At 44.7% G+C, this 27,575-nt stretch overlaps 2 protein-coding genes and 1 long non-coding RNA gene across 9 annotated transcripts in view; 1 reads left to right on the top strand and 2 right to left on the bottom strand.

Annotated features, from left to right (window-relative positions):
- The window catches only part of LOC135914272 (uncharacterized), a 106,522-nt gene that overhangs the window by 11,171 nt on the left and 67,776 nt on the right, over window positions 1–27,575 (bottom strand). Inside the window, exons 2-5 of one of the 4 annotated variants that reach the window (XM_065447051.1) lie at window positions 9,678–9,795; window positions 8,452–8,487; window positions 5,955–5,984; window positions 5,061–5,180 (exon numbers count right to left, since the gene is read on the bottom strand). In XM_065447051.1, the coding sequence (XP_065303123.1) occupies window positions 5,061–5,180; window positions 5,955–5,984; window positions 8,452–8,487; window positions 9,678–9,681 (190 nt within the window). In that variant the 5' untranslated portion in view covers window positions 9,682–9,795. The remainder of the gene's footprint in view (window positions 1–5,060; window positions 5,181–5,954; window positions 5,985–8,451; window positions 8,488–9,677; window positions 9,796–27,575) is intronic. The other 3 variants (XM_065447052.1, XM_065447055.1, XM_065447054.2) reach the window with 3 other exon arrangements.
- LOC135914293 (uncharacterized) lies at window positions 11,504–21,871 on the top strand. The gene is made up of 3 exons (XR_010568269.1): window positions 11,504–11,608; window positions 20,588–20,722; window positions 21,441–21,871. It is a non-coding gene; the product is annotated as an uncharacterized lncRNA (long non-coding RNA).
- LOC135914292 (uncharacterized) overlaps window positions 12,288–27,575 on the bottom strand; it is a 29,586-nt gene continuing 14,298 nt past the window's right edge. For 2 of the 4 annotated variants that reach the window (XM_065447075.1, XM_065447074.1), the window contains 5 exons: window positions 26,728–26,751; window positions 25,330–25,431; window positions 22,408–22,423; window positions 20,606–20,703; window positions 12,288–12,824 (listed from right to left, as the gene is read on the bottom strand). In XM_065447075.1, the coding sequence (XP_065303147.1) occupies window positions 12,469–12,824; window positions 20,606–20,703; window positions 22,408–22,423; window positions 25,330–25,431; window positions 26,728–26,751 (596 nt within the window). In that variant the 3' untranslated portion in view covers window positions 12,288–12,468. Of the gene's footprint in view, window positions 12,825–18,795; window positions 19,472–20,605; window positions 20,704–22,407; window positions 22,424–25,329; window positions 25,432–26,727; window positions 26,752–27,575 lie in introns of those variants that run through there. The other 2 variants (XM_070523539.1, XM_065447076.1) reach the window with 2 other exon arrangements.

Below are 27,575 nucleotides of genomic sequence, written 5' to 3'. Positions count from 1 at the left end.
GTCTATTTCATTTCCAGTCTCGCCGTTCGGGCTCCTCCACGTCCACTTTCGGCTATCGTGCTTGAGGAAGAAGGTATTCATTATCCGCACATTATTCTGTTCTGCAAACTCCACTAATAACTCTCCTCTGCTATTCCTAGAGCCTATGCCATATTCCCCCACTGACTAGTCTCCAGCCTGCTTCTTGCCTACCCTGGCATTGAAGTCGGCCATCAGTATAGTGTATTTTGTTTTTACATTACCCATCGCCGATTCCACGTCTTCTTAAAAGCTTTCGACTTCCTGGTCATCATGACGACATGTAGGGGCCTAGACTTGTACCACTTTCAATTTGTACCTCTTATTAAGTTTCATCACCAGACCTGCTACCCTCTCGTTAATGCTATAGAATTCGTGTATGTTACCAGCTATATTCTTATTAATCAGGAATCCAACTCCGAGTAATCGTCTCTCCGCTAAGCCCCGGTAGCACAACACGTGCCCGCTTCTTAGCACTATATATGCTTCTTTTGTCCTCCTAACCAAACTGAGCCCTATTATATCCCATTTACTACCCTCTAATTCCTCCATTACACTGCTAGACTCGCCTCACTAGATAACGTTCTAGCGTTAAACGTTGCCAGGTTCATATTCCAATGGCGGCCTGTCCGGAGCCAGTGATTCTTAGCACCCTCTGCTGCGTTGCAGGTCTGACCGCCGCCGTGGTCAGTTGCTTTGCAGCTGCTGGGGACTGAGGGCCGGGGTTTATTGTTGTGTTCATATAATAATTGTGCTTTAATGAAAAAAAAATCCTTCTCCCAGGCAACCCAGGCGAGGTTGCCTAGGTCAAGAGCCAAACAACACTAAAAACAACATTGATTGTAAGATAGACCAAGTAGCTACCGCCAGTGCGATAGGAAATTTACTTCCTTCTGTATCAGTGCGATAGCCATCAGTCAAGTGACAAAGCCTGCTAGGGTGCCCTTTGCTTTACACATGAACTGCCCAGTAAATGGTAGATTAGGTTTTTATATAGTTAATTACCATTGGTGACGACGGCTATGTGTGCTGATGCTTTACCCCTAGTAGTAAAAAGGTGGTGTTACCGTATCCGTCTGCTCACTCAAAAGTTGTTGAGACGAATTGCTATGAGTAGTTTGCGTAACACACTACAAAAGAGTTGCCGCGACAGCATAATGTCGAGTTTGGACAACGAATCTAAATTGGAACGAGTTGGAAGCCTACTGGAAGTTGGTACCTAATGGTTCAACGGTTATCTAGTCTGCGCATTACATGACCTGCCCTGCGTCATTTTTTTCTCTTAATGTCGATTAGAATATCATCTTTGCCCGTTTGCTCTCTGATCCAAACTGCTCTCTTTCTGTCTCTTAAAGTTATGCCTAGCATTCTTCGTTCCATCGCTCTTTGCACGGTCCTTAACTTGTTCTCAAGCTTCTTTGTCAGTCTCCAACTCTCTACGCCATATGTCAGCCCCGGTAAAATGCACTGATTGTATACTTTCCCTTTTAATGATTACGGTAAGCTCCCAGTCAAGAGCTCGCAGTGCCTTTCGTAAGTGTTCCAACTGATTTTTATTCTTCTGTGAATTTCCTTCTCATGGTCAGGGTTCTTTGTGATTAGTTGAAACGTACTCCTCCACAGACTCTAGAGGCTTACTTGCGATCTTGAACTCTTGTTCCCTTGCCAGGTTATTTATCATTATCTTTGTCTTCTGCATGTTAATCTTCAGTCCCACTCTTACACTCTCCCTGTTGAGGTCCTCAATCATTTGTTGTAACTCGTCTGAATTGTTGCTGAATAGAACAATGTCATCGGCAAACCGAAGGTTGTTGAGGTATTCGGCGTCGATCTTTACTCCTAAGCCTTCCCAATTTAATAGCTTGAATACTTCTAAGCACGCACTGAATAGCATTGGAGAGATTGCGTCTCCTTGTCTGACCCCTTTCTTTAGAGGTGTCTTTCTATTTTTCATGTGTAGAATTAAGGTGCCTGAGGAATCTCTATAGATATTTTAAAGGGTACTTACGTAAGTGGTCTGTACTCCTTGATTACTCAATACCTCTACAGCTGCTGGTATCTCTACTGAATCAAATGCTTTTTCGTAATCTATGAAAGTCACATAGAGAGGTTTATTGTACTCTGCGGATTTCTCGATAACCTGGGTAATTACATGAATGTGATTCATTGAAGAGTAACCTGTCCTGAAGCCAGCCTGCTGCCTTGGTTGACTAAACTCCAGTGTTGTCCTTATTCTATTGGATATTATTTTTGTAAATACTTAATATAATACTGGGAGTAAGCCAATGTGCCTATAATTTTTTAGTTCTTTGACGTCGCCTTTTTTTGTGGATTAGGATAATGTTTGCATTCTTCCAGTTTCTGGCAGTTTGTCAGAGTGCTATCATATATATATATATATATATATATATATATATATATATATATATATATATATATATATATATATATATGATAGCGCTCTATTCAGAACAGTAAGGAACAGCATACAGAAACTCCTACAACTACAGATGTGGTCAGAAAGGCCTTGCAAGGCATGAAACGGGGAAAAGCGGCAGGAGTGGAGGAATATATATTTGTATATATATATATTTATATAACTACACCCCAAAATAAACACAGAAATAGACAGATACACTCCTTGCGTTTGTAAAATAACAGTGTGTTGGACTGGGGTCCCAAAGAAATAGCATCGAACCCACTGCGGATGCGCGAGGCGCAAACTGTGCTTGGGATTTGCGTCGGGCACACTATTTCACTGATGCAACAGGAGCCCCTTAGGCTGCCCCTAAACTTTGCCTCAACAAACATGACGGCACCCATCGAAGCGACGGCTCGCACCTAGCAACAAATTGGGTTACGTATTTTGCTGGAATACCAGCTTGGGCTTGTCGGTTGAAGTTTTGCGCGGTTAACACCAGGAAAATTGGGCTAGATTCATGGTGACGCGTGAACTTCATAATCTAGCAGAAGTGACTGCGGCAATCGCTTTCTCTCAACAGACTTAACAAAGATTGATTCTTTAGGCAGCGGTGATTCCGAATTCGATTCTCCACTTAATGACTCCTAGGCTTAACACATGTGGATCAACATGGTTAACGATGAAGGCACGTAAAGTTTGGTTGCTGAAAACTAAGAGCAAAAATTGCTTGCTGCTGATAGAATAACCTATAAATCGTAGGTAAACGCGAAAACACGAAATATCAAAGTCACCCTTCTTATCAGAAAATGATAAATTTGCTTATTATTGTTTATAGCTTTTTTCGACGTCGTAGTGGCGCTGAAGGTGGAAGACGCTATCCGCAAACGCAAAGGCATAGCGAAGCCTCATTCTACAGAACTTCACTTCTGCGTGGCCCAATGCTGACAACCTCAAAGCCATTCGGGGCTCCTAGGGTTACTGTATATGGCTAGGTGCCCCAAACATTTGGGGCCTCTATTCTAATCTCCTTAATTTCATAGTATCGAGAGTTGTAGTAAGTGCAATGGCAAAAGCGGTAACATGGAAATGGCTTGAAGAGCACTTCTTTCTGCGCAATACACTTTTCCTTAGGTGCAAGCAAAGTTTGTTTTGGTGGAAAAGAAAAAGAAAATTAGGACGGTCTGCTTTTGTCTTTGCTAGGGTATGCTAAGAGCCACGCTCTTCCCACGCGTAGCTTCAGATTGGCACAGAATGCGTTGAACCATGCAATGCGTAATGTTCACGTGTGTTCGAAGGCGCATTTTAAGCCATTTATTGAGTGGGCCCGAGTCCGGCCCAGGCCCGTGGGTTCAAGCCCTAGCCTAACCCGAGCCCACCAAAAAACGCTTTCGGACGATCTGTCTCGGGCTTTCGGGTAGCCCAAGGCCCATGCAGTGCTCGAATTCCGTCTATAGAACAGCACCCAGAAGATTACATTTATCGCGTGCTGGTAATCTCTTAGAATTGATTGATACCTTCTGTGTATGAGACTAAGTGAATGTTTATTGATCGGTCTGAGCCGCAAGTTAAATCATTTGGAAGGACCACCCTTGTCATAGTTATTGTTTTCTTCGTGGTTGTATCTTCATTTACGTTTCTTCAAGGGCAACCATGCCCTACACCTACAACAAACGACGCCAAGAACAAGATTTTCTGAAACACTGTATGCCCATTTATAACTACCGGCACATACACGGTGCAAGGACACTCATTCTCGCTACGTTTACCGTGTGCGACCTACTATTGTGTGAGCAGCTGCGAGCTAACACATTTGTCCCCGGAATCAAAGATGGCTTATCCCATTCGCTGCATTTCCGACATTCTTCATGAACTCCGATGGAGTATGTGCCTGTTATTTGAGCTCTGAGTGTGCGATACACCCCTGAGAGAACGCACTCGGACGCTCAAAAAAGTAAGTTATAGGGCCAGTAAACAAAAACAAGAAAAATTCAGTTGTATCAGCAAAGCACCCAACCCAACCAAAAAAAGGCACTCGTAGCGCGAGAAGGGGCGTCATGAGTGATAACAGGCGCAAAAACGAAAAGCTGGCGTCGACTCCATCTTGAAGTTTTCGCACGAACTTGCCGTGATACCACGGATTGTGGGGGCGCTTGCTCAGGCCCCGTCAATTTTTCTATCAGCCCGAAGATTTATGTATTTTTCATTTATACAAAACACACTAAAGGCCCTCTGGAAGAGGGTACCTATTGTATCATACTTTAATCAAGCTAAACATTGAACTTGGCAGGTTTCTTAATCATTCTCCGATTTGCGAAAGGCAAATCAATACTCTGAAATCCGTGACGTAACACGAACGCACCAGCGGCGGGGCTTGCACCTCAAGTTAAAAACAAAGAAATGTCAAGATTGGTCTTTATTTTAACTTGTTTCCGCGCAATAACGAAAATAGAGGTTTCAAAGCATACTTATCAATCTGAACTGACTTCGTGCTTCTATTTCATGAGCCTTTATATACGAAGTAGGTGAGCATCCGACCGCCTTGGTTTTTAAAGAGCATCTAGGCACAGGTGTTTAGTGGTTCAGTGACGTCGTACGTGTGGTTGATAGCGGTTAGACTCACTGGCTGAGCTCTTGACGGGGAAGTCCGACGGGCGTAGTGGCCGCGTTTTTTCCGTGTACACAATGCGGTAGGGAAACGGGATGCGGGGTGTCGGAGGCTCGTCCCAGTAGCCGCTTTCGTCTGTTGGAAGAGGACGCGAGCACAAGCAGTATTCAAGGTCGGCTAATTTACAGCCAGTGTTCTTGAGGGCACTTTCCCCTCGCGCTTATTAACGTTGGCGGCGATTCCGGTGGTAGTTGATACTGAAGACCCTTTTAACAGCAAAGATATCAAAATTGGGGCATCGTCACGAGATCCGTACAATGTAATCAATTTTGGTCACGTCTTCAAAAGGCCATCTTACGGCAATCACAGCCTTGCGACAACATGTCCATGGGGAGAAAATGGTTTTATAAAGTGCTACATCCTTTGTGCTTAAAAAAATTGCAGTAGCTGTACTAGGCGTATAAACAAGGCTGCGGGGATATGTCTTAAATGTGGCACTTTATATTTTCCAGAAAAAAAACGTTAAGGGCAGTATTTACAAGAACATTTTATTCTAGAAATGTTCGTAAGATAAGATGCCACCCACTATAAAAGCTAGACATGCAAATAATGAAACGGGTCGTGCAATGGCTGAAAAGCACTTAGGAACGACAAGTTTTGTTCTTTCGGCTCTTGTAACGTGAAACATGAGAACTTTTTCAAAGCTATTTCCAAAATATAGCGCCGCTCATAAACAATGATTAGGGGTGGTATCTTAAAGTCCACAAACATCAAAGCACAAGAATGCTTTTGTATTTTTCGCTGAAATGACAATGTGGCCGCCGCTAGCAGGAGTGAAGCATACAACGTCGTTCTCAGCAGTATAGAACTAGTCACTAAGACAACTCGATGGGTATCAAGTTTACTTACCTGGCAAGGGTTTGTCCGGAGAAATGGCCCCTGTATGAAAAAGAAATAGAGTAGGATGTGAATATATCGCCTTAAATAACTACATTTGCTCGACAAATCTCGAAGAAACAGCTAACAGGGTAAAACATGCGCCATTGAACCCACCATTTGATTTAAAAAAATAAAGTACCCGTCGCCATACCTGGCATGACCGCAATGCAAATTGCTCGAGGCGTTATAACTGGAGGCATAGCCGTACTCGCTAATGAAGAGACTCCACATCAACTGTTGGCGCCAATCACCCAAGCAGTATCCTGTTCCTGACAATGTGGCTACCGCGTCAAGCTTCAAGATACAAAGAGCGACCAGCGTTACATTACTTTGTTCCATCTTCGGGTGAAGCTGCCCCGTTTTGTCATCGCGATAAAATGAGCTGCTTGCATGCAAGAGCTCGCATATCTAGTGTGTACTTTTCATGTGCGTGTTCAGCTTAAATACAAAATTAGGCGTCGGCCGACTGCATTCAATTCACTTACAGAGAATTTTATTTTCGGTTGATGGACGGCGCCAACTTGGGTGGCTATGAGAACAAGGTTTTCAAAATGATGCTGACTATTGGTACGATAAAAAAAGGTCGCCAGAAAGCGAAAGCAGCTGTGCAAAGTGCACATATATTAGCTGTAGTAGTGCTCATCTCCATCCTTTGTCACACCAATAAGTTTCGCTTGAAAGGCGATGCAATGATATCGATAGCAATGTATGAGACACACAAGAAGCAGGTACCATAGCTCAGTAGGCCGTATCAGTTGCAGTAAATTTAACTTAGCTATTTAACAAATATGCTACCACGTTCACACAGGCAGGCATAAGCATATTTCACTCGGTGATCGCAAATACTACCGGTCACAATGCTGGCATGATGAATACCGCAAACAGAGGGAAGGGAACGCTTCTGCGGCCTCTTGCCTCAACGCGTCTCCTAAACTTGAGGTTCCGCGACTTCACACAGTAGGCATGTGGAAAGACAGCGCATATGCAGCCGCGAGCCATGGTGGCTCGCCCATTTCTTGCATTAGAATAACTCCAAGATATGACGGGGGTGGTGCGCGCACTGAGCAGCGTGGAAAGCCATGCGCAGCTACGGCCGGTATTGCGCAAGAAACCTCGTGAGCCCACGTGACCTCCTTAGCGCGCGAATGATTGTGATACCGCGCAGTCCATTTGGACTATTGAACTTGTACCTCTCAAAGCTGATATGAGTTGTTTCCAGGTGGTACATCTCAAACAAGATTTGCCGCGAGCTGTGCCGCGTTATTATTACCTCGACATCACGTGGGCAGCAAAACGTAAGCAAAATATGCACATATATCAAGAAAGATGGGCAAATGTGTGGTAGTACTTCCGAGAGAAAAACACACACACACACAAACACACACACACACGCACACACACACACACACACACACACACACATGGCTATGGTGTTAGGCTGCTGAGCACGAGGTCGCGGGATCGAATCCCGGCCACGGCGGCCGCATTTCGATGGGGGCGAAATGCGAAAATACCCGTGTACTTAGATTTAGGTGCACGTTAAAGAACCCCAGGTGGTCAAAATTTCCGGAGTGCCCCACTACGGCGTGCCTCATAATCAGAAAGTGGTTTTGGCACGTAAAACTTCATATAAAAAAAAAACACACACACACACACACACACACACACATACACACACACACACGGTCACCTGGTAAGACGTTGGTTTATCTGCTGACCTTTTGAACAACCGTTAACCATGCGTGATAACGAGCTACATGCAAACTGCTTCGTGCAACATCGTTTCTGACAGTGCGTGGGATGCGCATAATCTATCTATCCTCCTGTACACAACTTCAATTTCATTGGAGCAAACGACAACTTATGAATGTGCTCCTTGATAGCTTCGATGAATACTTTATCATGTGGTCTACCTGTCAAGCTGGAAGTTCGTGTGCGTGAAAAAAATTGAGTAATAAACTACATGTACTCGTACTTCACTTATAAGACTTCTTCAACAACTCCAGTGAACTGAAACGTTACTGTAGTGCCATGGCCTCAACATAAACTGTGCAATATTTTTCCTCTGCATTAAAAAGCATGGCGAAAGTGCTGCTTACCTCGTGCAGTTTTTTCATTTCTGATATTATGATGTATTTCCTTCTGATAACTGCGACGAGGCACACACTATACTAGGGCTTAAATTTTCAGTCGATTACGTTTGGGGTGACTTAAGTTTAGCATGACGTTATCACCAAAGAAAATCCTTAGTGTGGCGGCGTGTGTCCAGTTCACGCAGCCGATGCGATAGAAATTAATACGACAAGAACGTAAGGGTGACGAGTGGTATTCTATTTCATCAGTCATCAAAATCGTTTCACACGCATTTGCTTACAATCACGTCGGAGTGAAAGTAAACTCGACTAAGTTCATAAAATGGGTATATAGTCCACGTCATGGAGAACTCGAATGACAGGTGATCACTTACGCAACGATGCATGGTAGAGCTCACTGAGTTCCGCTACTGAAAGAAGGAGTTTTAGAACATGTGAGTCCGGTTCTCACAAAAGGAAAGCAAAATCTTTGTTTCCTGAAAAAACTGATACGGCAGTTTGTATGCCCTCATGTTTTTTTCCTAAAGCTCTGCGCTTCAGCTGGAAGGTTTGAAAGAGAGAACGGCTGGCTTGTACGCAATTTCCTTAGCTTTTCGTACAAATTCTTCCCTCCTTCAAGATAAACCCAACGAGGCATAAAAAAATAATAAATTCAAATCTTTCTCGGGTAAAAAATTGTTTGTCAGATTAACTAAAGGTAATTGGTTTGCTGGACCAAATACCAGTTGTAAATCTCGTTTCATGGTGCCATAATGCTTCTACAAATTTGCGCTGGGATTATCGCGCTTAAGTTTGAATTTTGAGATATCTAATATTGCATCGTAAAGTATATGCTGGGCTTCTTGCGGTCAAAATACAGGCGTACTACTGGTAGAACACTCGTGACGCTTACGGTTGTATACCTCCTTAATTTATAGTGCATAATGCCTGAGAGAATCTGAAAAACTTGTGAACTAATATTACGCAAGCAACCCTGTACATCAACAGCAAAAAATACAATAACAGCAACCAAAGAAAAATAAAAGCTACTGGAACCGCTTAAATAAAGAAAAAATTTGTGACAGTATAGCGTTCTTGAACATAACCTCGAGTGGGAAACGCAAAACGTCGTGCTCGCGGCGTTCAGGGCAGGATAGCCTTAGAAAAAGCTACCTGTTTTTTATTCGCTGTATAAATACATGCAAAATAACTCACATTTCTCTGAAAGCATATTTAGCGTCAGCACACAAGGACGGAAGGGAGACGACACCACAATGCGCTGTGCACGATGCAGCGTCACAATGCGTCGTCTCCCTTCCGTCCTTGTTTGCTGGCGCTAAATATGCTTTCAGTTTGCTAAGACACCCAACAAATGGCAATGCTCACATTTCTCCTCTTCAACGATGAGTCATGCTAAAGGAGGGTTCGGACACATTTTGTGAAAGTATTTCCCTCGAAGATGACTAAGGTAACAAAACAACCGCTAGATACCTATGGTAACATTCAAACTTGCTCATCAATACAGGTATTGATTCGAATAGCTGAGCCACATAATTGTCAGCTCAAGAAAAATAGAACTCGATTATATTTACAAAGGGGTGAAGAATACCGAGAGCCTTACCCATTTTAGTGCGACAACCGGGAAACTAGAAGACCGCTTCTTTTTCTTCTTTGTCACGGAAGTGCTGACATTCATGCTGACGTTCAAACGCATGCCACGTGCCCACTAGGAGAACTGGCTGCGCATGGAGAAGCAATGTGAATATCTCGAAATATCAATGTCTGAAACAACAACAACAAAAAAAAGCTCCGTTTCACACTAAGGCGAAGCTTTGACAAAAACAACAAGATTTCGCATTGCAATGAAGGTGTCGCATAACGCTGGGGTAATGACTGGATTGCGGGCGCACGTCCGATTTGGTACCCTTCAATGGAGGAAGAGGATATAATGGTAAAAAGAGAGTAAGAAGAGAATCGAGGGAGCAATAGGGCAGCGCGCACAAGTGCTGAGACACGGCAAGCCTATTAACGATCGCAGAGAACTATCGAGTTTAGGTAATCTATAACGCCCTTGTTGCTTTCTGTGCATTTGGCGCTACACCAACAACTCAGTTTCGGGCTACTTTGAAGAAACACGCATCATGGATTCCGAAGACGCAGCACCTACACTCTGGCAAAGCCACCACGTCCGATAACTACGATACAAGTGCATGGACGGCAAATACAGAAGGAAGCCAAGAGTAAAGCGACCTTTATTTAATGCGAAAAGAGTGCCCTGCACTGAGAAGATTCCTCACTACGTGTCATACAGGGCTAACCGCTCTGATAGCGAAAACGGTAAAATTAGCGTTCTTGAATAAAGCGTTCAGTTCGTCCGCTACCTCGAGTTTGTATGCACCGTTTCGGACACGAGATTACACACGTAAGGTAAATAAAACAGTTGTGTTCAAACTTACTGTGTTTTCCGTCGCATACATATGCCTTTGTTTTCTGTAGCACTTAACGATGATATCCCTGTCTACTTTCTTTTTATGGTGGTGGCCATAAAGCGGATGTTGTTTCTCGAATATAGGTACCCAAAATAACGATCGGTGTTTTCTATCACCCTAAAAGCGCGATACGACACCAGTACATGCTTCGCACAAGCTTCTAAATGGTATTTTCCAAGCATGCCCTAGTAAAAGAATATGCTTCGCTGCATTCCACTGGCGGAGCTTACAATTGAGCGATCGTTGTGCCGCCTAACAATTGCTGGTCGCCTACATATTCTAGTAAATTTTTTGGCGCCGTGTGTATATGCTGCGCTCATAGCTTCCATAAATTGGCAAATAAATCTTGCTGAAATATACGGTTTATGAAGTTTTCAGTGCTAAAAAAAATATGGCACAGTCATAGCGCGTAAATTTCTTTAAAGATTTACTTTTATTAGGTTTCTAAAATTTTCGGGTGATAGGAAACCGATGCTAGATGGAGAATATTTCTTGCTCTATAACATATGTGTAACGAAAATTCCAGCCCTTCCCCTACCAAAAACTGGGGTTAGCAAGCCTTGCCCTGTGTGCACTTGACCATCTTCACGGTTGGTAACCCATAGGTAACGGTGCTGGATCACTTCGGCCTCCCGCTCCTTCAGCTCCGGGTCTTCTTCTTGTTGTCGGATTGCCTTGGCTCAAGCGGCTCTAAAGGCTGGATCGGCGGTCGACGGCTAGCAATTTAACGGGCCAGTTCTCGCCGCCGCTCCTAGAAGGCTGTTCCTCGGCAGAACGCACAACGCGTGGCCATCGCATCCACTTTCCGAAAATGAACTGACCAGAAATGAAGCCGTCGCCGCACCCCGGTACACTTTCTAGCCCTTTCTCGCCCCGACAGAAGCGAAACGGCTCTCATTGGTTGCGCACCTGGCGTAAGCGCGCGCCTATGCAGCTGGAATGCTCGCTAATGATTCACGCTCCGGCGCCCGCACGGCTGTGTACTAATCAAACCGTCTTTCCCGCAGCTGAACTGCCCTGGGAGCAACTGGCTTTTTGCGCGACCAGACCACTAGCGAAACTTGTGAGTTCAGCGAAAAAAAAGTTCACCAATGTTCAACTTTCTGACCAGAGAAACCTGCACTTTTTACATTTTGCTCGCGTATATTCAAGAAGCCTCAGCACGGGATATTTCTCTAGCTTACACCTTAATGACTTCTCTGTTCTTCCCTTGTGATAAAGGGCCTGCAGCTCACTGCAGGATATGATTTCAGTAAAGATCGTTTTCTGCTGACTATGGTGGCTCCATCTCTCCACACGGCGACTGTTGACGGGCTTAGTACTGCTACTGCGAGTTCAGTTTGGAGCTTTCTGTGGTACAATAACAGAATGGCGTTTCCAGGTGTTTTCCGCATTCGAGCTCGTTGGGTCGTAATCAAATGAAAGAAGCTTCAAAGTAGGATTCTCGGAATGAGGGATGTAAGACATCTCCACGCCCCCTTCCCTACACACACACACACAGTAAGGGAGATAAAACCTTGAGGAGATTTCTTCCTGTATTGCTTTAGGTTCCGATTTCAATGTTAACTTATCCGCAGGTGAAAACACTTGAACAAGTTAACAGTAGTACACGTACAAGTCACAAAGGACAAGGCTTCTGACGAAATTCTCGAATATTTTATGAGCGATTGGAGTGTTATAAAGAGGGACACAAGTAATAAAATTTGGCAGAACATATTGGAAACGTAGGGACAATGTGACAATTTCCAAAGCAGCGTGAAATGAAGTATATTCGTTACAAAGACCGCGTAATGCAACAATACATAAAAAGTATTCCAGAGAAAAGAGCGGACAGGGTAATAGGCTGCAAATATCGGCCTAAGAATAATAAGTCCTTCTATTGCGCTAATGTAATGTAAAATGTCAGATCGGAAGTTCCATGAATCAGTAGGAATGTGATCCCTCGTCAACATTGTTGCGACGAGACTTTTCAAAATGAAAAATATCAACACGTTCCGAAGTTAAGCTGTCGGCTGGGGCTGAGTCTGTAACATTTAGTGTGAACGTCGTCAAGATGCTTAGTTCCGAAGTTAAGCTGTCGGCTGTGGCAGAGCCTGGAACATTTAGTGTAGACGTCGTCAAGATCCCTCGTGGTGAAGTTAAGCTCTCGGCTGCGGCAGAGTCGGTAACATTTAGTGTCGACGTCGTCAAGACCCTTGGATATTTAGTCTCAGCTTGCGGGGCGACCAAGGTTGAGCTCTCGAGTTCGAGCCATGTAGTGGTCTCCTTGTCCTTCGTATCTGCGTGCAAAATGAATGATCTATCTAAGTGGTTGCCGGCATTGACAAAATTACGTGAACGTAGGCGTAATTGAAACCTTTTGCATCAGCTTGATTCGTTTGTTCAAAGGAGCAGCCACATTTATGGAATTTCCAACACAGCGCCACTTTTGTGCCTCTGGATAATCGCAAAGATTTCTTCGGCAGCGTTACTTTTTCAAGACGTGAGAATTCACAACTGTGTGAATGGCAGTGAATAAGAATTCCGATAACATGCACAATAAAAAACAGAGCTAAGAAAACGATTTGCGTGCCCTTAGTTATGCATATTTGCCCAGGTATCCTTGATTCTTAACACTGCATACCATTAACTTCAATGTGATGCATATCGTGTGTCTACAGCAAATTTGCTCATATTTTAATGTTACGTATATAGAATGTCTCCAGACATCCTGTGTACTTCAACAAAACAACTCATTTATATAATAATAATAATAATAATAATAATAATAATAATAATAATAATAATAATAATAATAATAATAATAATAATGTATTTTCAACGAAAGTACAAGACACAATGTGCAGGCCTGCCAAAGCATCATTGGGCTTTTCTGGCAGAGCCTGGCAGACCGCATACACTCTTAAAAAATTTACACCCTTTGGGGCTTATCTCGTCCCACAACGATAATTGTCATCCGTCTTGCCACGTTTCCTTTCTCTAACGCGGCGAGCCCGGTACTTACCAGTCACGAACGGCATGCGCGTTATCAGTGTGACGCAGAATTCTCGACGGGAAAGTAGCGAGCGCCAAGTTTTCAGGAAAGGAAACGCTAGCAAGGCAGATGACGATTATAGTTGTGGGACAAATATACACCCCAAAGGGTGAACCGTTTTAAGAGTGTAGAACATCTCATCAATGTAAAACATCACATAAACTAGCAAACCAACTTCGAGGTAATAAACCGAGGCTACCAAAAACAGTATTTAACTATTTCGTACATGAAAATAGAAAATTTGCAAATAAAGTTTACACATTACTGACATGTAATCAACCGTAACAAGAGTGTATCCAGAGCATGGATGGAAAACACTGCAGATATGCGGATATATACGTATATTCAACGAAATAAATCCTGTAGAAGAACATAGAAAAAAATATGCGGAAACAGAGATAGTACATCCCCTGTGTACAGCAGGAAGGTAAATCTAGGTTTCTGAGGGATCTTTGCACTTTATATTTAGGTGTAGTTATTATTATGTTGTGGGGCAATCTGATTAATATATTTGGCTCACAGAAATCGCGTGTTCTTTCCCAATATCTAGTTAGGCAGCGTAGTATTGTGCACCGCCACTTTCTAACGCAACGAGGTATAACGTAGGGTACCTTGAATTTATTGTCCCAGAAATATCTAATGAGAGTTATTCAGATTAACAGAGATTTGAAACTCGGCATCGATAATATTTCGAAGATGTCGAAGTGTCTATCAAGCAGCAATAGTAAGGCGTAACCTGTACCGAGAGCGCACTGCAGCGTTGATGGTTTGTTGCCTATAAAGGGACCAATAAAGGAATGTGGTAATGTCGGAGCGATGTACACTATAAGCTATATCCGTAATGCCATACAGTGTTCGGGCATATCTTGAGGCAGACGTTCTTTCATTGCACTTTTCAGTATTCGCCGCGGCAACTTAGCGGCTATGCTGTAGCGCTGCTAAGCACGAGGTCGCGGGATCAAATCCAGGTCACGGTGGCCGCATTTCGATGGGGGCAAAACACATGAACGGCCGTGTCCCGTGCTTCAGGGGGGCGTTAAAGATTACCTGGTGGTCAAAATTATACCAGAGCACCCCACTGCAGCGTGCCTCATAATTAAATCGTGGTTTTCATATTTAAAAACCCGAAATTCAATACACTGGTCTGCTTCGTGCTTCTTCCAACAAAAAAATCTATACAACACAGGAGTTCAGAAGAACCGACGTGATCAAATGCCATTGATAGCGTGACCATCTCCTCACGCAGGCTTTGTTTTCTTTTTGTAAAAGCCATTGCGCAGACCTTCTAGAAAAAGCAGTCAAATGGCCTTGTCGGGAAGGGCCTGCGTTGTTCCGCGCTTTTGTTTTGCAACTAGAGCCACCAGAAACGTGCATGCAAACTCCGTCGGTGTCTCAGGTATTTCGCATAGCTTAAACCTTTGTATAGCAAGCAACGAATGTCGTAAGTCTGGGTAGGAGTCGAGGAGGACGTCGGCATGAAAACTTGGGAGGTTTATTTACATTATTTACAGTGAGACGCCCAAGAAATTAACAGTCATAGAAGTCATTACGGGTCGGCAGCAACTCAGATGCGGCGGCCCGTGGTAAGAAGCTCGAAAGAGATCAATGAAGTAATGCTCTAGGAATGCTCTCGGACTGTGTCATTTAAGCCCTTCGGTCTCTAGAAGACACGTCACGTTCGGCCAACGGGCGAGCACGCTCAAGTGACGCCATTTTCGGCCAATCGGCGAGCCGGCTCAGGTGTCGTCATTTTCGGCCAATCGTAGGCACTCGTGCGATGGTGTCACACCCGACGGAGAGGGTCGCTGCTATCGTCACAATGGGCGGATGGGGACGACGCTGTCGGGACTTCACGGTGCAATACAGCCGTCTTGCCTCGGGACCCACGTTACTTGGAACAGTGCCAGGCTCTCGCTACACTTTCGGGAAGAGTCAAGCAGTGAATAGCTCCACCTGCGCTGTACGAGTTGGGGAGCGCCGACTTGTTTACCCGTGCCGTACCTCGGGAATGTAGTATCCGTGCTTCTGCGCTCCTTAATTAGCTGTGACGCGATTCGATGTGGTCTGGTGAACTCGAAGGAGGCGCAGGAAAAGGTCCCGTATTTCACAGCTCGTCTTCGGCCCGGAAGTTCGGAATGGCCGGTGAAATCAATTCGCTGGCCATGCGCAACGGTGAAAGAAACTGCAGGGTACTGGTGACGAGCCTCGTTTTCGAACTTCGGGATCCTGGGCCCTGGAGGACGTACGTCAAACAAAGAAAAGAACATAGCGCTGCACCACGTGTAAGCGCAGGCTCTTCACCCCTGACTCGCCGGGCTATTACTGAGTCAAAATGAACCCTGATCTTTTATTTCCCCAATTTTGACAAGACAGTTCCAACCACCTTTCCAAACCGCTATCCATTTCTCCCCGAATGCCGACAAGGCCAGAGTGACATTGCTGTTGCAAAACAAAATGTCGTTGTCGTTGCAAACAAACAATGAAAACATCCGAACATAACTTAAGTGGCCTAACTACACGAACAGCATGTTTCCAACCTATCGCAGTGGCGTACTTATCGCACGTATTGGTGCCACTGAGCAGTCTGGTCAACTTCACAAGTATGTAATCAGAGGCGCGCTAGCCTTGTGGTCACAAATCAGAACGCGTACTTGCGTCGTAGGCAAACTTTTCATTACGGCTACTCACCTGTCTTCTTCTAGTCCATACAGGACACGTTACTTAAGAAGAACAACCAAACTTGCGTAACTTAGGCACACTGCAGAACCCTTAAAAATGGTTCTACTAATTACTAGTTCTACGCAGGCTCACTAAAGAAGTCAGAATACGGCTGCCCTCAACACACACGAGCAACCTAGTCATAAATCTGCTTCCTTCCGTCCGCACAGGACACGCGCTAATGGACCTAAGAGTTCTTCTCAGTGCAAATGATGCACTCACTGAAAACCTACGCGGTTAACCTTAGAAAATAAAAAGAACGCTTATAAAAAAAGAAGGTTAACTAATACACACGCGCGTTAGGATAGGCCTCTCAACGATAACCTTGACGGTCAGGTTACTCACACACACAAAAAGAACGCCTATCTACTTATTAATGAACATCTCGTCAGACTACAGGTTTACATAAAACACCTCTTTCAAACCTCGGAGCTTTTGAAACTAAAACATAAACAAAGCTCATACCTTCACATATTGAAAGAAATGTTAGTCTCAAATCGCGAAAATTTTTCAATGCTCAAAAATAAAACAAAACACTTCATTTCTACGGAAGCTCTCCTGGCCTCCCGATCCAAGCATTTTTGACTGACTCATACTTTGAGCCGTACCCGAGAGGGTCGTGGTTTGAAAGCTACTCTGGCTACCGAGGAACAACAAAAGGGCTGACTCACTATCAGCTCCCCCAAGACGTTACAGTCCACTGCCAATTTGCGTCCCGCGCCCCGCTTTCATCACGACCTCGATTGACCGCGTCACGAATTCCTACCACCTCCTCTCGTCTTGCCACCTTGAGCTCCCTCGCCCTACACGCTGAGCTTCGAAAAGAACGACGGAACGACGAGGAATTTAACTGCCCCGTGCCCTTTCTCCGTGTCCGTGCAAAACATGCTTCTCGGTCACCTTTTGACCGGTGGCTCGAACGTGTTGGGTGCGTCAACATCGTCAACGACGACCGCACCTTTCTTTTCCTCGCGCCTTGAGTTTTCGCGCCTCACGCCCTTTTTGGCTGGGCTGCCTTATTTACCGCCTTTCGGTCTTTACCGCGCTTCTTTCTACGGCACTTTCTCTTGGAATTCCCTTTTATGCCGTCCTCTGGCGCCTCGTGCTGGCCGGTACACATTTCGCCGGCCCGGATCGGTCTCTTACCCGCACAGTCTGAATGATTTTCATTTATATCAACACTCTCCCTGCCTCGACTGGTGGACAGCTCAACTGACTCTTGAACAATGCAGCAGGCTTTACTCTAGTTATGCAACTCGCACTCTTGCGAACTGCCCTCTACTGCATTGCCCAGCTCACGCTGTGCATCGGCGCACAGCCCGTCGGTATCGATCGCTGTCTCACGCGCACAGTCCGAATTATTAATAACTGAATCATCCCTATCTAGGCTATCTAGACTGGCGGAGAGCTGCACCGATCCCTGAACAATGCAGTTGTATTATATTGAGCTACGCAGCTCGCAATCCTGAAGATTACCCTCAACTGCATCGTCCAGCTGGCACTTCACTTCGGCATGCAGATCTGACCTGACATGGGTGCTCGCGTCTGTCGGGTCGACAGTACCCTGTACTTCGCTAACGACCTCGATACCACGAGATGCAACGCACACACGCGGTAACTGTGCCAATTTGTTCGCAGCTGGCCTAGCTGTCTCTACAGTCCTCTGTTGGCACAGCACCTCGTCGATCTCACTCTGGCCTTTAACGGCCTCTGTTACCACTAAGGCATCGTTAGCGGCTAGTCCTTTCTATTCACCTATGAATGTGCAGCCAATCTCACAGGCACTAATCTTCTCGTTGGCTTTTGGCCAAAATCCGCTCGATGCTTCCTCATTCTTTCGCTCTGTGCTACCTACAGAATTCTCAGACAGCCATTGTCTCTGTGCCATTAACTGATCACAATATTGTATCTGTTTGATGAGTGCTGCCTTCTCTCTCGCGGACTTTTACTCACGCTCACGCTTACGTTCTTGATGCGCACGTTCACGTTCATTCTCACGTTCTTGACCCTCACACCTAAGAGTAAGTTCTTGAAGCTCACGCTTCCGTTCATTCTCGCGTTCTTGACGCTTACGCTCACTCTTGCGTTCACGACGCTCACGCTCACGCTCATGACGCTCACGCTGCCGTGATTCTTGTATCACCTCCCGAGCAATCTCAATGCTTTTATCATCATTGCCACTATCTTTAATCGCCTTTATGATAGCTGGCGATTTCATCTGTTCGTCCGCCTCAACTCCCAAATCGTCGCACACCAACAAAAAGTCTAACCTCGTCAACCTTCTAAGATCCATGGCAGCTGCCCCGACTGGTGGTTAGAACTGTTTTCCTTAATTAATTTGTGCAAACACACAATGCAACCAATTCCCGATTCCTAGAACTATCAAAATGAACACACAACATTTGAGTCTGGCGAATCAAAAGGAAAAAAAAACCCGCGCTCACTTACGGTTGCAGCACCCTGCCATCTGGTTCATTGGTCCGCTGTTCCCGGTTCCTCAGGACTCCCTGGGCCGAAGGCTCGCTGTTCTTCGCTACTCCAAGTTTCTAAGGACCTCCTTCGACGAAGGCTCTCTCTTCTTCGCTCTTCCCGGTTCCTTAGGATCTCTCTCGATGAAGGTTGATCCGTAGCACTGCCACCAGCTGTTGCATTCGGAGGCGATACCACCGCTGGCAACAAGTTGTAGGAGTCGAGGAGGACGTCTAGATGAAAACTTGGGAGGTTAATTTACGTTATTTACAGTGAGACGCCCAAGAAATTAACAGTCATAGAAGTCATTACGGGCCGGCAGCAACTCGGACGCTGCGGCCCGTGGCAAGAAGCTCGAAAGAGATCAATGAAGGAATGCTCTCGGTCTGTGTCTTTTAAGCCCTTCGGTGCCTCGAAGACATGTCACGTTCGGCCAATGGGAGAGCCCGCTCAGGTGACGCCATTTTCGGCCGATCGGCGAACCCATTCGGGTGTCGTCATTTTTGGCCAATGGTAGGTGCCCGTGCGATGGTGTCACACCCGGCGGAGAGGGTCGCTACTTGGTCCCCGATTGTCCGAGGGCTTACTTCTCCCTGTGGTCTTGCCTTGCTGACTTGCAATGCGTCGTCACAATAGGCGGATAGGCGCGACGCTGCCAGGTTTTCACAGTGCAGTACCCCCGTCTTGCTTCGGGACCCACTTTACCTGCAACAGTGCCAGGCTCTCGCTTCACTTTCGGCAAGAGTCAAGCAGTTAATAGCTCCACCTGCGGCTACGAGGTGGGGGACGCCAACTTGTTTGCACGTGCCGCGCCTCGGGAATGTGCTATCCGTGCTTCTGCGCTCCTCAATTAGCTGTGGCGCGATTCGATGTGGTCTGGTGAACTCGAAGGAGGCTCAGGAAAAAGTACCGTATCTAACATCGGCTAGCGTGCTTATTTTCTTGCTTACTGCTTTGATGTCGACCCGCGGAGGAAGAATACAGCTAGGAGGAATCAAATTGAAACGAACAAAAGTTGGTCCAGAACGTGATCACGTAAGAGTCAGTTTTTATTCCTTTAGGAATAAAAGCTGACAAATAAACACTTTATAATGATAACTAAAGGTCAGTTCCCGCTCTCTGAGAAAGACAACGGGTGGGACAGTAAGTTGCGTTCGTCATACTGGCACGTTGCAACAAACTCAATAAAAGTATACGTTGCAGTAAAGTAATCAAGATTACGCAAACGTAACGGAACGAAACGTGCATATATTGGAACCCTGGACAAAGGACCCCGCCTCTGGTAAACCCAGTCAAGAGTGCCCGAGAATACCCTGACACACTGCCACTAAAGACGCTGCAAACATCAACAAATGTTTTTATTGATGATGGTGCACACAGCATCCGAAAAAGTGTGCATCAATTGAAACATACCGGGAACCACGCACACTAGGCCGAGTCTGCCGAGTGTAGCGTCTTTGTCTGGAGATGTTTTTAAAAGAAAAAAAGCGAATGGGATGACATCACGGTGAGATGGCTTGCGATGGCTGGCGACATCATGTAATGCTTTCTCTGGCTTTTTTTTCTTCCCCCTCGACCAGTGAAGAAGGAAAGGGTGGGTTCATGTAAGTTTACTTGAGTATGGCTTTTCCGACTGCATCCTAACCGTGGTCCCGGTTGCCTCGAGTTATTCTGAACGAAAGTCATCAGATGCTACGATTGTGCGGCAATTGCGCGCAGCCATAGCTATGAAATAGACTTCTAACTGACTGACACAGACGAAATGCCTCTTGAGTAAATTTTGCTTATGAATACACCTTTATACGTATCGTTTGTTTGCAGTGCCCCGGATTCACTCACCGATGAAAGTGAAAAACAGCAGCGTCGTCGCGAACCCAATGACGCAGCAAGTCAGGAACATGGCGAGCCACTTCCACGTGCTGAACAGGTTCTGATCACTGGGGATAGTGGGAAATGGTGAGTTATCCAGAAAAGCGAAAATGTGTTCAAGCTGATACGCATTCATGTATACAATTACCGGAAGATGTAAAGTAATCAAAGCGTATAATTCATCCTTGGAGCTAATATTAGCATTAATTAATGCTAACAGATGAAGAAATGGCATTTAATTTTGAGTCGGTCACTGTGAGCATGTGTACCACCTTTTGTCTTGGTGGTTTATCGCAGGGCTGGTGTGCAGTATTTTTTCCTTGTTTATTTTTTCCTGTGTTTTTGTATATCACTTCTAGATTCCTTCCTGCGCCTTTCTGACTTGCTTGCATGGTTTTTGAATGTTTTTCTTTTAGTTCGTAAACGGTGTTTGCCAAAACAGCAAATCTGAGTAGCGAGAAGCGCTTCTTCCTGTGCCTCCGTACTTTGTCTGCACTTCTACACAAAACAAAGAAGAAGAACTTCAACAGCTACCCTCATTCATTTCGCCTACGCACGTAAGGAGAGGGTCGCTAAATACTAGACGAAAATGGGAAAAAACTAGGGTGCTTTCTCTATTTTTTAATCAATGAACAGGGCTAGTTGGTGGACATTCGTGATTGTATTGCGCTTTTTATCTTTACCTGAATGTTGTCAATAATAGCTTGTCAAGCGATGTTTTGTGACAGCTCGTAACAATGGGAAGACAATGTCGGCTCCCATTGGTGCTTCGGCATAACTCTTTTACTGCTGACTTCCATGACAGCCACAAGAGGAATGGAAACAACGATGGCCAGCCTGCGGTAGTTCTTGTGTGGAAAGCGACACCCCATGAATCCGGCGACTCCACGCCTGGCTGCTGGGAAAACCCGGCGCAGCCAGCCATGTCGGCTGTTTACCACCGTCATCATCCCCCGGTGTTACCGTTTTTCAACCATACTATCCTGATAATATAGCGTGCTGTTGTGTACAAAGATTACTATCTAGCAAGCAAGGATCTGCTTGCCGTAAATTTCTCGTTATCGCGTCTATGAATACCGCATCGAAAAAAAAAAACATTATATCCGTTTGACAGAACAGTGCGGATGTTCCCACTCGTTAATCAAACACTCAAGTGCGAGGTTCCCGGAATATGAACAACAAAACAGAGCTTGTATTTTGCTGTCAACTTTGCCATTAAAATTTTAAAGTATCCTTCGTCTAGACTACTGAATGAACAATCATTGATTATCTAGATATCCTGTTTTCCTTTGCTGGCGTTGTTCATCATTTTGACCATGAAGATTTTAGAATTTAGTTTTCTCGAGGTGCGAAAGTGGCGGTGCGGTGTTCTGGATTGTACAGTCGTACCTTTAAAAACTTTCGTCGTAGCTAGACATAATAAAATATTTCAACACGCTAAGCTCGAAAGAGTCGGCATGGATTGCTTAGCTCCCTCGCAAGCGCGATGATCGCGTTAAATTATTTCCTATACTTTACAGGACCATCACGCTTAATCTGCGTGTACATGTCTCGCTACTGCAAACAGAATTTGTAACAGTTCCTGCGAGAAATCACTCGTATTTTTTTAAAGCAACCAAGCAGAAATATAAAAAGGCGGAAGGGGGGAGGACACTTGTAACTTTAGTTTGAAGTAAAGTATAAATTATCAGCAAGTTGAACGAGGGTTACACGAAGTTCTGCACTAATCGTGGTTTGGTGCAGAGTTCTAATACGAAAATTTGTTCACTTACCTTTTGGTGTAGGAACCTACGAATTGAGATGGGTAAAAGTAGGCACTTAAGAAACCTGTTATGATGAACACTTTACCACAAGCTGTCTGTGAAGGCATTTCTATTAAACCCTGCCGGCAGGCGGGCTGAGAGTAATTCAACATTGTTTTGCCGGTACTGGTCGAACATGTGCATTCTTCGGCTGATTAGTTGTGAAACAATTTCTACCAAGCTATTTCTGACCTTCATAAAGTGAATGTCTAGCTTTCCGGCTGTGTTGCTGTAACGTTGGAGTATTGGTCGTACCTAGAATGTAGCAAAACTGTGAATAACAATTTTACCGCTTGATTGCGCTTGCAAAGACAGGTTACAGAAGCGGCAAGCACAGCCGTCGATCGTCGAAATCTGGTCTACGGATTAAGCGCGTTAGTTATTTGTACATGACTCGTCATTGATTCTAGCTTAATTACAGGTACTTGTTTGATTTAGAGAATTCACAGCCTTGTTGGCGTCGAGCATGCAATTTTATCAGACAAGCTCCTCTCACTATAACATAGGCGACAACCTTCGAGAGAGGTCAGACACATGAACACCCGTATTGCGCCAAGCGATAACATTGTAACGATAATTGCCTAATAAAAGACGATCGCCAAGAAATAAATTGACTGTCTACGCCAGTGTGAGTTTTTTAAAGAAAACACCGGCTATTTCAAAAGGTCTAGTAGACTTCTTCGCATTAATTTCAGCTTTCTCGCATTCGTTCACGTGAATGAAAGATCGATGCACATAGGACAACATATCAAGCCGCATACGATTTCCTCGTCGACACTGTCATGCAGAGCATTCGTAGGAAGTGATTGCTCATGTGAAAAAAAAGACCATTGCTTTTCGTCAATAGTGACGGTTTGTTGCACAAGTTAAAAATTGAAGGTGGTTACCTAGGTAATGTTTCATTCTCTGCAATGGGTTCATATCTGAACTGATCGCAGAGAATGTAACTGGAAATGAAACAAGAGGCGCTGGTAGACAGTGGCAGCAAGCGTGTGAATACAGGTCTTATATGGCACGATGGCCAGGAATGTTCCGGCAGCTCGTATGATGAACGCTAATGGGCAGACAACTGCAAGGTGGAAGAAGTTTTATGAAAATACAAGGTGGCGTGAAAGAGATGATAGAAAGAACTCTCCTGGTGGATGCCAATGGTTGCTTCGAGTCGCAAATCTCTTCAGTGCCGCACTGCGACTGCTAGCTGTCCCTTGATTCATTTGATAGCACAATTGCACCAAATATGCAATGGGTACATGTTTCGTCAACGTACAAAGCCGCAATTTTCTTCAAGTGCAAAGCTTCATTACATGCTGCAGTCATCAACATACATACTCTTCCTATTCGCTGATATTATTTCTATAAAGCTAAAGAGTACTGCTTATGTAGGGAGCATTGTGGAAATGGATCATGCCATTTGCGCACAGTATGAAACGTTGACTCTTATAGAAGAAAGAACGTGGTGTTTGCTGGTTTGCAGCTGACAGACACGCTTTCTGTTAAAAGCTACTGATCTCCGTTTTTTCTAGATACATGAAGACTACTCTTTAGCAATAAGATATATCATACGGATAGTGCTTAATTATACTAATTTATCGGATTGTTAATAACAAGAGGCTCAATTCCTTTAATATGTTCGGAGATTTCTTTCCCCACACCACCCTATACTGATGTACATTCTGTGTAAAATACAAATAATGCACCATGGTGCGGAACCAGGCTAGTTCGAGTTCCATATTATTGCCAAACAAAGGGAGAAGAGATACGCGTAAGAGAGGGCATAAAATCAAAAGCCGACTTTCAAGTTTGTTAGGCTTACCATAAAGAAATAAGATGCCGGCGCACGCGTGATTTTAGGATCACAACAACAAGCAAAGAATATATAGAAATAATCAAACGCACGTCTGTGCATGGAGATTATTAATAAACCCAACTGATCGCACCACTGCTCACGCGTCTCAAGAACGGTTGACATGTCGATGAAAAATCCGGAAACGGCGAAGGCTGACATGTTCAGTGATAAAAATGAATGGAAAAGGAAACACCAACATAGAAATCTGGTAGTGGATGAACTGCTGCAAAAAGTACTGTATCATCCCCTCCTCCCCTTTCATGTGGTCGAATATACGTCGGCCAAAATGAACAGGGGAATCAACCTGCTTCACCAGAACCCAAGAAGTACGCCATGGTCGAGCCAAATTTTCAGTGCTACGCCGTATCTCTTAAGAGTACGCCCCCCCCCCCCCCCCCCCCCCAGGTTTGAATGTGCGGGAGTGACCATGAGCCACGTGAGTGATTAAACTACAATCATAATCGAAGCAGCTCCTTAAGAAGACGCCCTTATGTTATTAGGCTTTCTGTTGCTCTGTCACAAAGAGATATTGTTCTTGAGATGCCGCGGAAGTAGGCCGCCCACAACGGTAGTAACATGATCGGCGTGTTGCTGTGCTCTGATTGTCAAGGCATTACTGGTGACTATTCTTCGTAATAATGGGATAGCGTAAGCGCTACTATATATTTTTCTGGAAAATGCAGAGTTGGAATGTCCCGCCGTGGTTGCTCAGTGGCTATGGTGTTGGGCTCTTGAGCACGAGGCACGGCGGCCGCATTTCGATGGGGGCGCAATGCGAAAACACCCGTGTACTTCAATTTAGGCGCACGTGAAATAAACCTAGGTGGTCGACATTACCGGAGTCCTCCACTACGGCGTGCCTCATTATCAGAAGATGGTTTTGGCACGTAAATCCCCATAGTTTAATTTTTTAGAGTTGGAAGGCAGCATCTGAATTCGCGCTGGCTGGTCCTTGTCCGGTTGCGCACTCGGTTTGTGAGTATTAGTAAAGCACTACTCTTACGGCTTTTGCTATACCTGATAATAGCGAGAAGGGGATAGCTTACCTACCCAGGATGTCGTACGCGATGGAGTCATATAGTCGTGCTCTGCTGCAAAGAAACCTTCTTCGGCGCGTCCGACAAGGAGCTGGTTCATGCTGTCGTCCGCTGGTTGGGGATTGCAGCGTCAGGTGGCAGGATTATGCCACAAGCAAAAGGAACAAAAACATTTTTCTGGCGGCGAATAAATGAATTACACAAGCACTATACATTTGCAATCTCAGTACTGGTGTGAGCGAAAGTGCTTCTGACAAGAAGCATGGTCCCGTAGCATTCCGCGTACTATGACGAAAAGCGCATTTGAGTTGTAACTAATAGGCATTATACATGTGTGCATAAGTGATTTCATCAGTGCACACGAAAGGAAACGTGCTGCATCAAATTTTCTGTGCGTAGAAACACACCTGCGAAACCTTAAAAAAGGTACTCAAAAGATTCTGGTTTTGTAATCCTATCTGAAGGGACGTAGTGTTGGTAGCTTTGTTGTGTTTTTCTTTGCCTAGGAATAAAATAAAATGCTTTGCATTGGTTTGTATAGTAGCCCTGATACTTTTGATTGCCCAAGAGACGGTGAGGAAGATTGTGTCAACTTTAGCGTTGAGAGAGGGACGGCGCTGTTTAAGTGATTACTTTTTGTTTGTTGCAGCGACAAGATTGCAAGCAACGCAATAGCAAAGTCAGGGCTGTCTTTTTACTCAAAAACGTTATTCAAGCAAGTCCATATAATATCGCAGTTGCACTAGATTTCGCTTTGGTGGTCGAGGCTGCCGTATGGGCTCTGGAGCGTCAACATATGTTTTATTTTTGTATTGGCAAATGTACGCTTTGCTCTATAACTAGGGTGTCGCATGTCCAAAAAATATTACACATTGAGGACACAAGGCCCGTGCCGATACCGCATGTTAAAGAAGCATCTTGCGAGTGCTGTAATACACATATACGTATAACAAAAAAAGGAAACTAACGATTTGAGCAGGTGGTCGGGAAGGTGTTCTATGCCCCATTTACTTGTTGGCAGTCATAGCCGCCTTTTAAGAATATGCTCAAATATATTTCAAGGCAATTTTCAAGTCAATTTTATTTCAGCATTTCCTTTGTACAAACAGAAGAATGCTAGGACAAGCACAAAAAGCTGCTATGCTGCAGGTTGACTGGGTGCTTGCCCCATTGCTTGGCAGAAACAAGAGACAGAAAATACATTTGAGTGACAACAAAACTATATACATATTTTAAATGGTCATGTAAAAGAATGGGAAAAAAACACACAAAGCACATCATATAAAATGCTCAAACATCTGTAACGACAGCTCTGTTATAGTATGTCAATGAAAAATATTCACAATTTTACAATTTGCTATTGCAACAAAAAAAAGGAAAATGATGCGAAACACTTTCGCTTCTTACTTGGAATGTCCTGATAGATTGGCCCTGCGAATTAAGGCCGCGAACACTATAAAAGAAATGTCGAAAACATTACAGAGGAAGGAAGGACCTGGCGGTGTTTATTCGCGCGAACTTGCTTAGACCATGGTAGATTGCGCCTAATGTATTTCAAATGCCTTATCGTTAGACAAACAAATTTTTTGTTCGACCTTCATTTCAGTATACCTCTGAAATGAAATGTACTGTCGTGCTGTACACGGCAAACAGTCGCGCAATAAGTGACTCTCATGCATGACAGCACAATACGTCAGCCTTGGGCTTCTTTGGAGTTTTCTGCACCAGCAGGACTATATCCTGGCCTGTGACCTGTATTTTTCAGTTGCCTCTTATGGCGTGAACATGTGACAACTTTCTTGCGGTAAATATTCGAAACCAGGAGAAACATTAATTTTGCGTTGCAATTGGAATTGTGAGCGAGGTTCTCCACTTCTCAAGTTGCAGTTACAGGCGTTACCAGCCTGGTTACGCCCACTGCAGGGCAAAGGCCTCTGCCATACTTCTCCAACTACCCCGCTCATGTAATAATTGCGGCCATATTGTGCCTCCAAACTCCTGAATTTCATCCGCCCGCCTAACTTTCTTCCGTCCCCCGTTACGCTTCCCTTCCCTTGGGATCCAGTCCGTAACCCTTAATGACCATCGGTTATCTTCCCTCCTCAGTACATGTCCTGCCCATGCCCATTTCTTTCTCTTGATTTCAACTAAGGATGTCATTACCTCGCGTTTGTTCCCTCACCCAGTCTGCTCTTTTCTTATTCCTTAACGTTACATCTATCATTCTTCCTTCCATAGATCGTGCGTCGTCCTCA

The sequence above is a fragment of the Dermacentor albipictus genome, chromosome 8 (assembly GCF_038994185.2).
Source record: "Dermacentor albipictus isolate Rhodes 1998 colony chromosome 8, USDA_Dalb.pri_finalv2, whole genome shotgun sequence".
Lineage (NCBI taxonomy): Eukaryota > Metazoa > Arthropoda > Arachnida > Ixodida > Ixodidae > Dermacentor > Dermacentor albipictus.
Note: the sequence above shows the minus strand (reverse complement) of the source record. Positions and strands in the feature narration are given on the sequence as shown.